Raw genomic sequence first — 16,034 nt, 5'->3', positions numbered from 1 at the left:
GGTGCAGTCACTGTGTACATACATTACATTACTAATCCTTAGTTACATCCTGTATTATACTCCAGAGCTGCACTCACTATTCTGCTGGTGCAGTCACTGTGTACATACATTACATTACTGATCCTGAGTTACATCCTGTATTATACTCCAGAGCTGCACTCACTATTCTGCTGGTGCAGTCACTGTGTACATACATTACATTACTGATCCTGAGTTACATCCTGTATTATACCCCAGAGCTGCACTCACTATTCTGCTGGTGCAGTCACTGTGTACATTACATTACTGGTCCTGAGTTACATCCTGTATTATACACCAGAGCTGCACTCACTATTCTGCTGGTGCAGTCACTGTATACATACATTACATTACTGATCCTGAGTTACATCCTGTATTATACCCCAGAGCTGCACTCACTATTCTGCTGTTGCAGTCACTGTGTACATACATTACATTACTGATCCTGAGTTACCTCCTGTATTATACCCGAGAGCTGCACTCACTATTCTGCTGGTGTAGTCAGTGTGTACATACATTACTGATCCTGAGTTATATCCTGTATTATCCCCCAGAGCTGCACTCACTATCCTGCTGGTGCAGTCACTGTGTACATACATTACATTACTGATCCTGAGTTACATCCTGTATTATACCCCCAGAGCTGCACTCACTATTCTGCTGGTGCAGTCACTATGTACATACATTACATTACTGATCCGGAGTTACATCCTGTATTATACTCCAGAGCTGCACTCACTATTATGCTGGTGCAGTCACCGTGTACATACATTACATTACTGATCCTGAGTTACATCATATATTATACTCCAGAGCGGCACTCACTATTCTGCTGGTGCAGTCACTGTGTACATACATTACATTACTGATCCTGAGTTACCTCCTGTATTATACCCCAGAGCTGCACTCACTATTCTGCTGGTGCAGTCACTGTGTACATACATTACTGATCCTGAGTTACATCCTGTATTATACTCCAGAGCTGCACTCACTATTCTGCTGGTGCAGTCACTGTGTACATACATTACATTACTGATCCTGAGTTACATCCTGTATTATACCCCAGAGCTGCACTCACTATTCTGCTGGTGCAGTCACTGTGTACATACATTACATTACTGATCCTGAGTTACCTCCTGTATTATACCCGAGAGCTGCACTCACTATTCTGCTGGTGTAGTCAGTGTGTACATACATTACTGATCCTGAGTTATATCCTGTATTATCCCCCAGAGCTGCACTCACTATCCTGCTGGTGCAGTCACTGTGTACATACATTACATTACTGATCCTGAGTTACATCCTGTATTATACCCCCAGAGCTGCACTCACTATTCTGCTGGTGCAGTCACTATGTACATACATTACATTACTGATCCGGAGTTACATCCTGTATTATACTCCAGAGCTGCACTCACTATTATGCTGGTGCAGTCACCGTGTACATACATTACATTACTGATCCTGAGTTACATCATATATTATACTCCAGAGCGGCACTCACTATTCTGCTGGTGCAGTCACTGTGTACATACATTACATTACTGATCCTGAGTTACCTCCTGTATTATACCCCAGAGCTGCACTCACTATTCTGCTGGTGCAGTCACTGTGTACATACATTACTGATCCTGAGTTACATCCTGTATTATACTCCAGAGCTGCACTCACTATTCTGCTGGTGCAGTCACTGTGTACATACATTACATTACTGATCCTGAGTTACATCCTGTATTATACCCCAGAGCTGCACTCACTATTCTGCTGGTGCAGTCACTGTGTACATACATTACATTACTGATCCTGAGTTACATCCTGTATTATACCCCAGAGCTGCACTCACTATTCTGCTGGTGCAGTCTCTGTGTACATACTGTATATTCGGGGTGACGTATACTCGGGGGTGACGTATATTCCGTGGTGACATATATTCGGGGGTGACACACAGGATGGGGACAGTAATGATCCCCAAGGACATAATACTTCTGCCCCTTCTATATCTGCAGACCGATCGCCCTGATGATGAACCCGACCGGTTGAGTCACCGCCTGCTGCAGTACGATCCGCTCACCGATAGGTGGAAGCCATTGGCTCCCATGAATTATTCCAAGTATCGGTTCAGCGTTGCTGTGGTTGATGGCGAAATTTTCGTTTTGGGTAAGTGCATGAAGCTCTGGGACACAGTGACTACTAAGGACTGGGACCAGTGGTTGCTCACGGCTAATGGGGGGAAGCCCGTGTAGGAGCCCCCTTCTCTACGTGGCTTATGGACATTCCTTTTAAAAAGATTGAGCATTGTCACAAAACATGGCCAGTTTCTTTCAGAAAGAGCGCCCCCTTATCCATGCGGTGTGTGTGATATTACAGCTCAGCTCCATTCATTTCAATGAAGCTGTAATACCACCTACAACCTGTGGAGAGGAGGGGCGCTCTTTCTTGAATTTTTGATTATCCCTTTTTTTTCCAAGTTCACATAAAGGGACTGAATTCTGCTCTCATCTCCGTCCATTGTGAGTGGCCTCGAGGAGGAGATTAACTTCTGTAAGGAAAGTTCTCCGTCTTCATGGCAGCCAGTAACATTTAAATAATTTACAGAAAGATGTTTCCTCGGAGCAATGACTCCATTAATTCTGCACCCTGGCACTATACATCCCTCGCTGCCGCTGTATCTCAATCTGTATATAAATAGCTGCTATGTCACATTTACAGCTCGCCTCCATTAACACTTTATAAACGCGGCGCTGCCGGTGTCATGCATCACTGCGCCTCCGAGTCAAGTGCACAGTGAAGGACGTTCTGCCAGGCGAGGCCCTAATGGAGCTGAATTTAACATGAGGATCTGCCTGTACGAGGGATAAATATGGGAGATTTGTTTTACCAGTCTGCTATGAGGAGGGAAGAATACACAAGACTTAAAGTGATTTTCCACTTTTTCACATTATGTCATTTTTAAGTCCATAATTCCGTACTGATTACTTTCTTAATATATCTTTATAACAATTGGAGCTCGGATTTTCTTATACGGAGCCGCACAGTCAAAGCTACAGAATATAATATGTTGATTGCTTACAGCTGTCACTAGAGGGAGCTCTAGAGCTTAGTGCAGACTGGTTTGTTATAAAGTTCACGCTCCCCCTGGTGGTGGCTGCAGATAGCGCTGAAGGTCCAAATTAGGAAAATGATTATATTTTAATTAAATGTATCAACACAGACTTTTGGATCTGTTCACACTGTGCAGGGCCGGCGTTAGGGGCAGGCAGACCAGGCAGCTGCCTAGGGCCCCTGCTCCCTGGATTAAAACAAAGTTGACTTCCACTTTAAAACTAAAGACTCCCCTTGAGAATAGATTAGGAGCATCCAACCTCAATAATCAGTTTATCTACCCGGATAGACCAGAGAAGTCCAACCTTTTGGCTGTCTAGCTGTTGACAGACTACAACTCTCAGCTGGTTATTCTAAAGGCATGCCAGCAATAGTCGTTTACAGCTAGAAAGTGACAGATTGGAGGATAAGGTCTCCTCTCATCCATGGCTGTTTTCGATATCATAAAGGGTTATTTCCATCTGATGCTTTCTACCATAAATGTAGGATAAATGTGACTCCCACCAGTTGTCTGTACGAAGCTGTCAGTAGAGAAGAAGCACATGCGCAGCTCTCTGCATTCATGTGTATGGGAGTTCTGAGATGGAGTTGCAATGGAGAGGAGGCCGCGCAAATCCCTTCATTGATTTGTAGATGTGTTATGATTTTCCCAATGGCAGGGAAATCAAAAATAACAAACGGACTAGCTCTCGGGTGATGGAAACTAAAGTGACCGTGACCTGAACCTGACACAACACTGGAAGTAGCCGGGGAGTGTTTCCTACGATGCCCTAGACACCACGCGCCAGCCGGAGATCTAACTACCCCTATCAGAGGAATATACAGGCCTGCCTTACCTCCAGAGATGAACCCCAAAAGGAGATAGGAGGCCCCCACAAATATTGACGGTGAGTCAAGAGGAAAAGACATACGTAGGATGAACAGCAGATTTAGCACAGTGAGGTCCGCTTACTAGATAGCAGAAGTACAGGAAAGAGTTACTTCACGGTCAACTTCAAAACACTACTCAAAAACACCATCCTGAAATTACTTTAAAACTCCAGTGACAACTCATGCCACTGGAGTGGCAATTCCAGTCCACGAGAGCTTCCAGCTACAGAGAGTCACATTGCAGATAGCTGGACAAAAAATGGCATTAACTAGGAACAAAATTCAACTTAGCTGAACTGGAACTTGAGGCAGGAGAATGCAACAGAATGCTACTGATACATTGTTGGCCGGCATCAGACCAGCAGCCAAGCAGGCTTAAATAGGAAACTCCCCTAATGGGTGTCAACAGGTGATCAAGGATAGAAGAAGGCAAATAAGTGGCAATACCATAAAACACCACCGGGGGAGCCCACAAACAGAATTCACAACAGTACCCCCCCCTTAAGGAGGGGGCACCGAACCCTCACCAGAACCACCAGGGCGATCTGGATGAGCACTATGGAATGCACGAACCAAATCAGGAGCATGAACATCAGATGCTGTCACCCAAGAATTATCCTCCTGACCATAGCCCTTCCACTTAACCAGATACTGAAGTTTCCGTCTGGAAACACGGGAGTCCAAGATCTTTTCCACCACATACTCCAACTCACCCTCAACCAGCACAGGAGCAGGAGGATCAGCAGACGGAACAACCGGCACCTCATACCTCCGCAATAATGACCGATGAAAAACATTATGAATAGTAAAAGATGCTGGGAGGTCCAAACGAAAGGACACAGGATTGAGAACCTCCAGAATCCTATAAGGGCCGATAAACCGAGGCTTAAACTTAGGAGACGAGACCTTCATAGGAACAAATCGAGAAGACAACCAAACCAGGTCCCCAACACAAAGACGAGGACCGACACGCCGATGACGATTAGTGAACTGTTGAGTCTTCTCCTGGGACAACTTCAGATTGTCCACAACCTGTCCCCAAATCTGATGCATTCTATCAACCACAGCATCTACTCCAGGACAATCCGAAGACTCCAATTGACCGGACGAAAAGCGAGGGTGAAACCCTGAATTACAAAAAAATGGAGAAACCAAAGTGGCAGAACTGGCCCGATTGTTAAGGGCAAACTCTGCCAATGGCAAAAAATCAAGCCAATCGTCCTGATCAGCGGACACAAAACACCTCAAGTAAGTCTCCAAGGTCTGATTAGTACGCTCAGTCTGGCCATTAGTCTGAGGATGGAATGCAGACGAAAACGACAAGTCGATGCCCATCCTGGCACAGAACGCCCGCCAAAATCTAGACACAAACTGAGTACCCCTGTCAGACACTATATTCTCAGGAATACCATGCAAACGCACAACATTCTGAAAAAATAGAGGGACCAGCTCAGAGGAGGAGGGCAATTTGGGCAAAGGTACCAAGTGAACCATCTTGGAAAAACGGTCACACACCACCCAGATGACGGACATCCTACGAGAAACAGGAAGGTCAGAAATAAAGTCCATAGAGATGTGCGTCCAAGGCCTCTTAGGAATAGGCAAGGGCAACAACAACCCGCTGGCCCGGGAACAGCAGGGCTTAGCCCGAGCACAAACATCACAAGACTGCACAAAAATACGTACATCTCGAGACAAGGAAGGCCACCAGAAGGACCTAGACACCAGATCCCTGGTGCCAAAAATTCCAGGATGACCTGCCAACGCGGAAGAGTGAACCTCCGAAATAACTCTACTGGTCCAGTCATCAGGGACAAACAGTCTACCAGGCGGACAGCGATCAGGCCTATCCACCTGAAACTCCTGCAAAGAGCGCCGCAGGTCTGGGGAGACAGCTGACAATATCACCCCATCCTTCAGGATGCCAGTAGGTTCGGAATCACCAGGCGAGTCAGGCTCAAAACTCCTAGAGAGGGCATCCGCCCTCACATTCTTAGACCCAGGCAGATATGAGACCACAAAGTTAAATCGAGAGAAAAACAATGACCAGCGCGCCTGTCTAGGATTCAGACGCCTGGCTGACTCAAGATAAATTAGATTTTTGTGGTCAGTCAAGACCACCACCTGGTGTCTAGCACCCTCAAGCCAATGACGCCACTCCTCAAATGCCCACTTCATGGCCAAGAGCTCCCGATTTCCAACATCATAATTTCGCTCAGCGGGCGAAAACTTTCGAGAGAAAAACGCACATGGTCTCATCACTGAGCAGTCAGGACCTTTCTGCGACAAAACTGCACCTGCTCCGATCTCGGAAGCATCTACTTCAACCTGGAACGGGAGCGAAACATCAGGCTGGCACAACACAGGAGCAGAAGAAAAGCGGCGCTTAAGCTCCCGAAAGGCCTCCACAGCCGCAGAGGACCAATTAGCAACATCAGCACCCTTCTTGGTCAAATCAGTCAAAGGTTTAGCAATGGCAGAAAAACCCGCTATGAATCGGCGATAGAAATTAGCAAATCCCAAGAATTTCTGAAGACTCTTTAAAGAAGTAGGTTGTATCCAATCACAAATAGCCTGAACCTTAACAGGGTCCATCTCCATAGATGAAGGGGAAAAAATATATCCCAGAAAGGAAATTCTCTGAACCCCAAAAATACACTTTGAGCCCTTCACAAATAGAGAATTAGCTCGTAAAACCTGAAAAACTCTCCTGACCTGTTGAACATGAGATTCCCAGTCCTCCGAAAAAATCAAAATATCATCCAAATACACAATCATAAATTTATCCAGATATTCACGGAAAATATCATGCATAAAGGACTGAAAAACGGAAGGGGCATTCGCGAGACCGAAAGGCATTACCAAATACTCAAAATGGCCTTCAGGCGTATTAAATGCGGTCTTCCACTCATCCCCCTGCTTAATCCGCACCAAATTATACGCACCACGTAGATCGATCTTAGTGAACCACTTCGCCCCCTTTATGCGAGCAAAAAGATCGGTCAGTAAAGGTAACGGGTACTGGTATTTAACAGTAATCTTATTCAGAAGTCGATAGTCGATACAAGGTCTCAATGAACCATCCTTTTTACCCACAAAAAAAAACCCTGCCCCCAATGGAGACAAAGAGGGGCGAATATGACCCTTTTTCAAAGATTCTCTGATATACTCCCGCATAGCAGTATGTTCAGGTACAGACAAATTAAACAAGCGACCCTTAGGAAATTTACTACCGGGAATCAACTCAATAGCGCAGTCACACTCTCTGTGAGGAGGGAGAGAATCAGTTTTAGGCTCCTGAAAGACATCATAAAAATCTGACAGAAATGCTGGGATCTCAGAGGGAGTAGATGAAGAAATGGGAACCAAAGGTGCAGCCCCATGAATCCCCCGACATCCCCAACTCAGCACAGACATTGATCTCCAGTCCAAGACTGGATTATGAATTTGTAACCATGGTAATCCAAGTACTAATACGTCATGTAGATTATATAACACAAGGAAACGAATAATCTCCTGATGGTCTGGGGAAAGATGCATAGTCACTTGTGTCCAATATTGTGGTTTATTGCTAGCCAAAGGTGTAGAATCAATACCCTTTAAGGGAATAGAAACCTCCAGAGGCTCTAAATCAAACCCACAACGCTTGGCAAAGGACCAATCCATGAGACTCAGAGCGGCGCCAGAATCCACATAAGCATCCACAGTAACAGATGATAAAGTACAAATCAATGTCACGGACAAAAGAAATTTAGACTGCAAGGTACCCATAGAAAAAGATTTATCAACCTTTTTATCAACCTTCTTTATGCGTTTAGAGCATGCTGATATAACATGAGCTGGATCTCCACAATAGAAGCACAACCCATTTTTGCGCCTGTAATTCTGTCGTTCGCCTCTAGACAATACACTATCGCATTGCATATGCTCTGGTGCCTCTTCAGAGGTCACCGCCAAATGATGCACAGGTCTTTGCTCAGAAGATACCGCCATATGGTGCACAGGTTTTTGCTCAAAAGATACCGCCATATGGTGCACAGATCTTTGCTCAGAAGATACCGCCATATGGTGCACAGATTTGCGCTCCCGTAAACGCCGATCAATCTGGATAGCCAATTTCATGGCATCATTCAGACCTGTAGGCACAGGGAACCCCACCATGACATCCTTCACGGCATCAGAGAGACCTTCTCTGAAATTAGCTGCTAGAGCGCACTCATTCCATCTAGTAAGCACCGACCATTTACGAAATTTCTGGCAGTATATCTCAGCTTCATCTTGCCCTTGGGAAAGAGCTATCAAGGCTTTCTCAGCCAAAATCTCTAAATTAGGTTCTTCATAAAGCAACCCCAAAGCCAGAAAAAACGCATCTACATTTAATAATGCAGGATCCCCTGGCGACAATGCAAATGCCCAACTTTGTGGGTCACCCCGCAATAGAGAAATAACAATTTTAACCTGTTGTGCAGGATCACCAGCAGAGTGAGATTTCAGAGACAAAAACAATTTACAATTCTCTCTGAAGTTCAAAAAACGGGATCTGTCTCCGGTAAAAAATTCAGGCATAGGGATCTTAGGTTCAGACATTGGAGCACGTATAACAAAATCTTGTAAGTTCTGGACCTTTGTAGCCAGGTTATTCAGACCTGCAACCAAACTCTGTGGATCCATGATTCAAACAGGTGTAACCAAAGCCATTCAGAGATTAAGAGGAGAGGAGAAAAAAAAAAAGTCTGAAGACTGCAGTTTAAGCAAGGAGTACAAATAAGCACTAAGGTGCACTTTCCAAACACAGAAGGAAAAAAAAACCTTTTCATATCCTTTCCTACTTTAGTGCATAGTTTTAACACATGTGGGCCGGCCAAACTGTTATGATTTTCCCAATGGCAGGGAAATCAAAAATAACAAACGGACTAGCTCTCGGGTGATGGGAACTAAAGTGACCGTGACCTGAACCTGACACGACACTGGAAGTAGCCGGGGAGTGTTTCCTACGATGCCCTAGACACCACGCGCCAGCCGGAGATCTAACTACCCCTATCAGAGGAATATACAGGCCTGCCTTACCTCCAGAGATGAACCCCAAAAGGAGATAGGAGGCCCCCACAAATATTGACGGTGAGTCAAGAGGAAAAGACATACGTAGGATGAACAGCAGATTTAGCACAGTGAGGTCCGCTTACTAGATAGCAGAAGTACAGGGAAGAGTTACTTCACGGTCAACTTCAAAACACTACTCAAAAACACCATCCTGAAATTACTTTAAAACTCCAGTGACAACTCATGCCACTGGAGTGGCAATTCCAGTCCACGAGAGCTTCCAGCTACAGAGAGTCACATTGCAGATAGCTGGACAAAAAATGGCATTAACTAGGAACAAAATTCAACTTAGCTGAACTGGAACTTGAGGCAGGAGAATGCAACAGAATGCTACTGATACATTGTTGGCCGGCATCAGACCAGCAGCCAAGCAGGCTTAAATAGGAAACTCCCCTAATGGGTGTCAACAGGTGATCAAGGATAGAAGAAGGCAAATAAGTGGCAATACCATAAAACACCACCGGGGGAGCCCACAAACAGAATTCACAACATAGATGTTAAGCAATTTTCAGAACTCCCATACAAATGAACAAAGACAGTCACCTATCCACTGGTGGCAGCATGCAACTGACTCCATTTTTGAGATGGGTGCACCATATAGCAATGTACTGGATGGAAATAATATATTAAAGGGATTCCGTCACTTGCCATAAATATGTGAAATCTTTATGTGGTGTAAATGCCACTGTTCTCCTGAATCCGACAATGTTTTTCTTTTCTTCCTGCGCCTCTCCGTTCCTAAGATATGGCCTGCTCTTCCTAGTATGTAAATTTAGTGGGTGTGGTCCTCAACTCCCTTATATGGGCATATTCGTAGCCACACCCAGATTTCTTTACAGAAAAGATGAGGCCATATCTTAGGAATGGAGAGGCGCAGGAAAAAAATAAAAACAATGCCGGATTCAGGAGAACAGCGGTGTTTCTACCAGATAAAAATTAATTACATGTTTACATTTTCTTTAAATCATCCTGATAGATCACTATAAAAAAAAACACTGTGACTTTTCTTTCACTTTTCTTGCAATAACCTCTTTATGATCTCAGCTTGGAATAGAGCCTACTGTTTTCACATTTCCTGGCAATCTTCTTCCCCTCCTGACCTAAAAACATCACCCCCGACCACCCTTCCTCCTTTTGCCCCTCTGACAACTTTTTCAACTCTACAGTATGTCACACCATTTTCATCAGATCTTATCTTCTGTTTCCTATTTATAAAAACCCATCCGGCCCAATTTCATAAAAAAAAAAATTGGAAAGCGGCGAAGATCAATTCTGTTTGCCAGAAGATTCTAAAAAAAAACACCCAAAACAAGAACACAGAGATGATTTTTGCATAATTAAGACAATCGGGCGTTAATTGAGTCTATTTGGAGAACCAGAAGTTTATTTTACGAAAAAATGAAAAAAAAAAAAAGAAATTCCGTCTGTTTCCACTGAAGGAAGAGAGACGGACGGAGAACAAGAAGGCTTTGATCCGCCGCCTTCGAGTAAGAGGATTTCTTTATCAATAGACGTCTTTCACCTTTTAATTTCGCCGTTACGAGGATTACAGGGCGGGAAACAATCGGGGTCTTGTTTAGATTTTTAAAAAATGTCATGAGAATTTGCTAATTTTTTTTTTTTGCCCCCTTTTTTTTTTTAACGAGGTCTTTACAAAACTCAATGTGTTTTGTTCTACAGTTAGTAAATAAAATGAAGGGGCCGGGATTGGGGCTGTGAGACGTCTTTATTGTGCACATGCCATTAAGATGCTCGCTGCCTCCGTTCCTGGGACCCATCCAAGATCCCCTGAATCGGCCTCTCATTAGGCGGACAATGGCGATATTTCCAGCGCATCCTGCGAATAATAATTCCGGACGGAGAAAGCGCGGTGATGGGCCCCCTAGCGGATGTGTGGTCTGATGCTATTAGCGGTATACCATTGGCTCCACCATGTTATCAGCCGTTTTATCCTGCGGAGAGGCTGACTGTAGGGTTCTTTAATTAGATAACTGGGCTGAGATGTAATACCTCAATTGGCCCATTCAAAGGAGTGGCGCTGTTTCTGAAGCAAGCAGCCAGGTTTTTCTCATCTCATAAAATCTAGTGGAGTAATAATGTCAGGGAATTTTGTAGGTGTAGTGACCGTAAGGGCACAGGAGCTCTGCCTGCACCATCACATCCCCACACAGGAGCAGCCGGGATCAGAGACAACTCAGATCTCCACCATGTAAAGCTATCAATGCTGACCATGGCATATTAGTGACTGAGAGGTAGTGTCCCCCACTATCATACCTTCCCCCAACCCTCATGATCGAGGGGTGCCGGTAGGCTGCTAGTGCAGACAAAAACTTAAAGGGATTGAACAAATCCCTTTAACAATGGCCCCCAGGGCTTCCATCTTAGTACACCTTTTAGATCCTGCAATATAGGAGTATTGCAGGGTAACACAGAAGCGATCAAGTGTGACTAAATAAAGATGTAAAAACTTGTATATAAAATGTTTAGAAAGAAAAAAAAATATATATTTTTGGTAAAAAATCTAAAAAAATTGTTAAAAAAATCCACATAATTAGTATTGCTGTCACCCGAATTATAAAATTGTCACTTTTTTTTAACCTAAAATGTTAGAGGCCTAAATAATGCCAGAATTGTTGTATTTTATCATCACAAAAACGTACGGTAATAAAAAAGTAAAAAACAAATGGCTGGCGGCTTTCTTGCACAGACAGCGCCACCCCTGACCACAGGCTGCTCATGGTATTGCAGCTCCGCATTCTCTTTCTGTTAGGTCACACATTGTGTTCCCCGCAGGTGGCATCGGCTGCTTCGGTCCGGACAAAGGACAAGCCCGGAAGTGTCTGGATGCCGTGGAGATATATAATGTAGATGGGAATTTCTGGAGGGAAGGTCCTGCTATGCCGCACCCGCTCCTCACCCTGAGAAGTCACGCCAGCAGCGCCGGAGCCGTGGATGGGAAGCTGTATGTTTGTGGAGGGTATCGTGGAGCAGGTAGGAGATTTCTTCAATTAGTGGTGTAAAATCCTCATAAATTGGTCCAAAATTCTAAATATGGATGTAGTCGTCTGAGACTTAATTTTCTGATACATTGCTCCGAATCCCCTGCATTGACAAAGGATTAATGATGAAAGTCAGGCTGCCTGCAGCCACCACTAGAGGGAGCTGCAGTTCATGAGTAAACAGTAAACTCCTAAGCTCCCCCTAGTGGTGGCTCCAAATAAAACACACAAAAAAGAAAGTTTAAAGAGGAAATTCACTTTAAAATTAAGAGACAGTGAGGAGGGAAGGGGGCACTGACATGACACTTTTATAAGATATATAGGTAATAGAAATACTGCACTATAGCTGTATAGAGACACGGCCATTTCCCTCTCCCTCCCTTCCATTGCACGGTATGGACTTCCCCTTTAAGTAGAGCCACTTGTGCAAACTCTAGAGCCTCTATTGATCTGGGGATTAAGAATAATACCCTGAAATAATCATTTTTGTGTGTTTTTGCTGTGAGTGGCAGGTCCATTATTCTGCGCTGAACGGGTGAACTTTGTCAGGAGTTCATGGACTTTTGCAATCCTATTGTAATTTTACAGACGCCCAGAGACAAAAAACGGATCGTAGCAGCTGCATACCGCTCACCCCACATCCATAACTGTTAATCATTACAAAATTATTACTTTTGCAAACATTTTTGCATAAAACAAATAAATAAAGCAACTTTTCACATAAAGCTGATGAAAAATCTATCATGAGTTCACAGTTTCCATGTAAAATTGGATTTCACGGGTGTGAACTCTTTTGCAATCCTTAATGCACATAAAAGCACTGCGGTGTATACAGCTGCTATGCAAGCTTATGTGTCTCCATGGTAACAGACTACAATCTAACCCTGCGTAGTCTGATGCTGTTACTCTATTGCTTATGTTAAATGTAAATGAAGAAGGGGGTCAGATAGGAAACAGTGTAACTATGGAATCTGACTACGGAGGGTTTCTTTGTAGTCTGTCATCATGACAACACATAAGTCTGCATGGTAGCTGCGTACGTAAAACGATATGACATTTTTTTTAAGTTTAGCAGAAGACAATTAATTTATAAAACGGGAAATAATCCTGTGCTTTTAAGCAAATCATCCACATAATATTAAAAATGCATGAGGACTACTACACTCACTCGGCTCCAATCATTCTCAATTATTAATCACCGTAATGGACACAATCATCCTGTTATCTCTTGTGTTTTAGTTTTATTTGCCCTCCAATAATCCTTACACTCTTGGAAAGTCTGTTTTGTAGCTTTACCTCCATGGAAGAGATTAAATCTGCTCATGCTGATAAAATTGTAATCCCTCGCTCTGCGACGTTCTGCTGTGATCATATCGGGGGGATTGTCTGGAGACAAACGGAGACAAAGACGTCCAGGGATCTGACATAAGGTTATATATGTACTTGGGAACAGGTGATGCCACTGTGCGATGTTTGGTGTTAAAGGAGAACTCCAGCCAATACGGATAAGACATTGTTGTAACTGTTCCACTAAATAAGATTTTAAGGGGTTTGGTTACTCATGTAAAAAATCTAATTTTTATCCAATGCATCTCAGAGATTAAAACTCTCCTCCCGTTTGTGTATACAGCTCCCATGCAGACCTGCGGTGGTGGCCGAAAGTGAGAGTGAATCAAACTTTGCTGATTCTTTTAGTCGGATGTTACTTTGGTTACTTTTATAAACATTTCATAACTTTTTACACTTATTCTCCAGACTTCTGCCCCTTATTCTCCAGACTTCTGCCCCTTATTCTCCAGACTCCTGCCCCTTATTCTCCAGAATTCTGCCCCTTATTCTCCAGACTCCTGCCCCTTATTCTCCAGACTCCTGCCCCTTATTCTCCAGACTCCTGCCCCTCATTCTCCAGAATTCTGCCCCTTATTCTCCAGACTTCTGCCCCTTATTCTCCAGACTTCTGCCCCTTATTCTCCAGACTCCTGCCCCTTATTCTCCAGACTCCTGCCCCTTATTCTCCAGACTCCTGCCCCTTATTCTCCAGACTCCTGCCCCTTATTCTCCAGACTCCTGCCCCTTATTCTCCAGACTCCTGCCCTTTATTCTCCAGACTCCTGCCCCTTATTCTCCAGACTTCTGCCGCTTATTCTCCACACTCCTGCCCCTTGTTCTCCGCACTCCTGCCCCTTATTCTCCACACTCCTGCCCCTTATTCTCCACACTTCTGCCCCTTATTCTCCAGACTCCTGCCCCTTATTCCCCACACTTCTGCCCCTTATTCTCCAGACTCCTGCCCCTTATTCTCCAGACTCCTGCCCCTTATTCTCCAGACTCCTGCCCTTTATTCTTCAGACTCCTGCCCCTCATTCTCCAGAATTCTGCCCCTTATTCTCCAGAATTCTGCCCCTTATTCTCCAGGCTCCTGCTCCTTATTCTCCGCACTCCTGCCCCTTATTCTACAGACTCCTGCCTCTTATTCTCCAGACTCCTGCCCCTTATTCTCCAGACTCTTGCCCCTTATTCTCCAGACTCCTGCCCCTTATTCTCCACACTCCTGCCCCTTATTCTCCACACACCTGCCCTTATTCTCCACACTCCTGCCCCTTATTCTCCAGACTTCTGCCGCTTATTCTCCACACTCCTGCCCCTTGTTCTCCGCACTCCTGCCCCATATTCTCCACACTCCTGCCCCTTATTCTCCAGACTCCTGCCCCTTATTCCCCACACTTCTGCCCCTTATTCTCCACACTCCTGCCCCTTATTCTCCAGACTCCTGCCCCTTATTCTCCACACTCCTGCCCCTTATTCTCCACACTCCTGCCCCTTATTCTCCAGACTCCTGCCCCTTATTCCCCACACTTCTGCCCCTTATTCTCCAGACTCCTGCCCCTTATTCTCCAGACTTCTGCCCTTCGTCCCAGCAGCTGGAGATCGGCTTCTGGGCAGATCTTGATTGATGGCCGCTCGTTCTTGTCTCATCAGAGCTTATCACAACTTTGGGTTTTTCTTTGACCTCCCACTTTTTTGGGAATGACCGCAGGTTCTCAATAAGATTGAGATCTGGGGAGTTTGCTGGACGTGGACCCCAAATGTCAATGTTTTGTTCAACTAGTCTCCATCATGGAGTAAAAAGTATCATCACCACATTGTCCTGAATGATGGAAGAAGTTGCTCTCGGAGGATGATTAGATCCTACTCTAATGGCCATGGCCTTAGGCAAAATTGTTATTGAGCCCCCCATGGATGTGAAGCCCCGGCACATTGTGAGTGACCCCCTCCATGTATGAGAAGCTCCAACACATCGTGAATGACCCCTCCATGGATGAGAAGCCTCCTCTCGGATGAAGCCCCCTACACACTGTTTTGGATGTCTGGAAGAATGATTGCCTGGAGGGAAAAAAGGATGTGTCTGCCAGAAGTAAAGGGAGACCACTCATGTGTGGGAGACAGACCATATAATCACTGCACTCATACGATGGAAATACTTGATTCATGTGAATAATTTTATTGAAAAAAATGTTCGGGTGGAGCGATAAGTACTTATCGCTCCACCCGAACATTTTTTCAATAAAATTATTCACATGAATCAAGTATTTCCATCGTATGAGTGCAGTGATTATATGGTCTGTGACTGAGAGGACCATCGGTTCCGTTCACTTGCACCTTCACTTCCACGTTTGTCGAGTGCTAGCCTTCCGTACTCTCTCCACTCATGTGTGGGGGCTTCTCATCTATGCAGGGGATCACTCACAATATGTGGGGGCTTCTCAACCATGCAGGGCTCACTCACAGTGTGTGGGGGCTTCTCAACCATGCAGGGCTCACTCACAGTGTGTGGGGGCTTCTCATCCATGGAGGGGTCACTCACAATGTGTGGGGGCTTCTCAACCATGGAGGGGGTCACTCACAATGTGTGGGGGCTTCTCATCCATGGAGGGGATCACTCAC

General features: G+C 44.8%; 1 protein-coding gene across 1 annotated transcript in view; it reads left to right on the top strand.

The window, feature by feature from the left end:
- Nucleotides 1–16,034, top strand: part of KBTBD12 (kelch repeat and BTB domain containing 12) — a 67,640-nt gene that overhangs the window by 25,433 nt on the left and 26,173 nt on the right. The window contains exons 4-5 of the mRNA XM_077276570.1: nucleotides 2,025–2,175; nucleotides 11,884–12,081. Coding sequence (XP_077132685.1) covers nucleotides 2,025–2,175; nucleotides 11,884–12,081 — 349 coding nt within the window. The remainder of the gene's footprint in view (nucleotides 1–2,024; nucleotides 2,176–11,883; nucleotides 12,082–16,034) is intronic.

The sequence above is a fragment of the Ranitomeya variabilis genome, chromosome 8 (genome assembly GCF_051348905.1).
Source record: "Ranitomeya variabilis isolate aRanVar5 chromosome 8, aRanVar5.hap1, whole genome shotgun sequence".
Lineage (NCBI taxonomy): Eukaryota > Metazoa > Chordata > Amphibia > Anura > Dendrobatidae > Ranitomeya > Ranitomeya variabilis.
The sequence above is the reverse complement of the archived record's forward strand: the minus strand, read 5'-3'. Positions and strand labels throughout refer to the sequence as shown.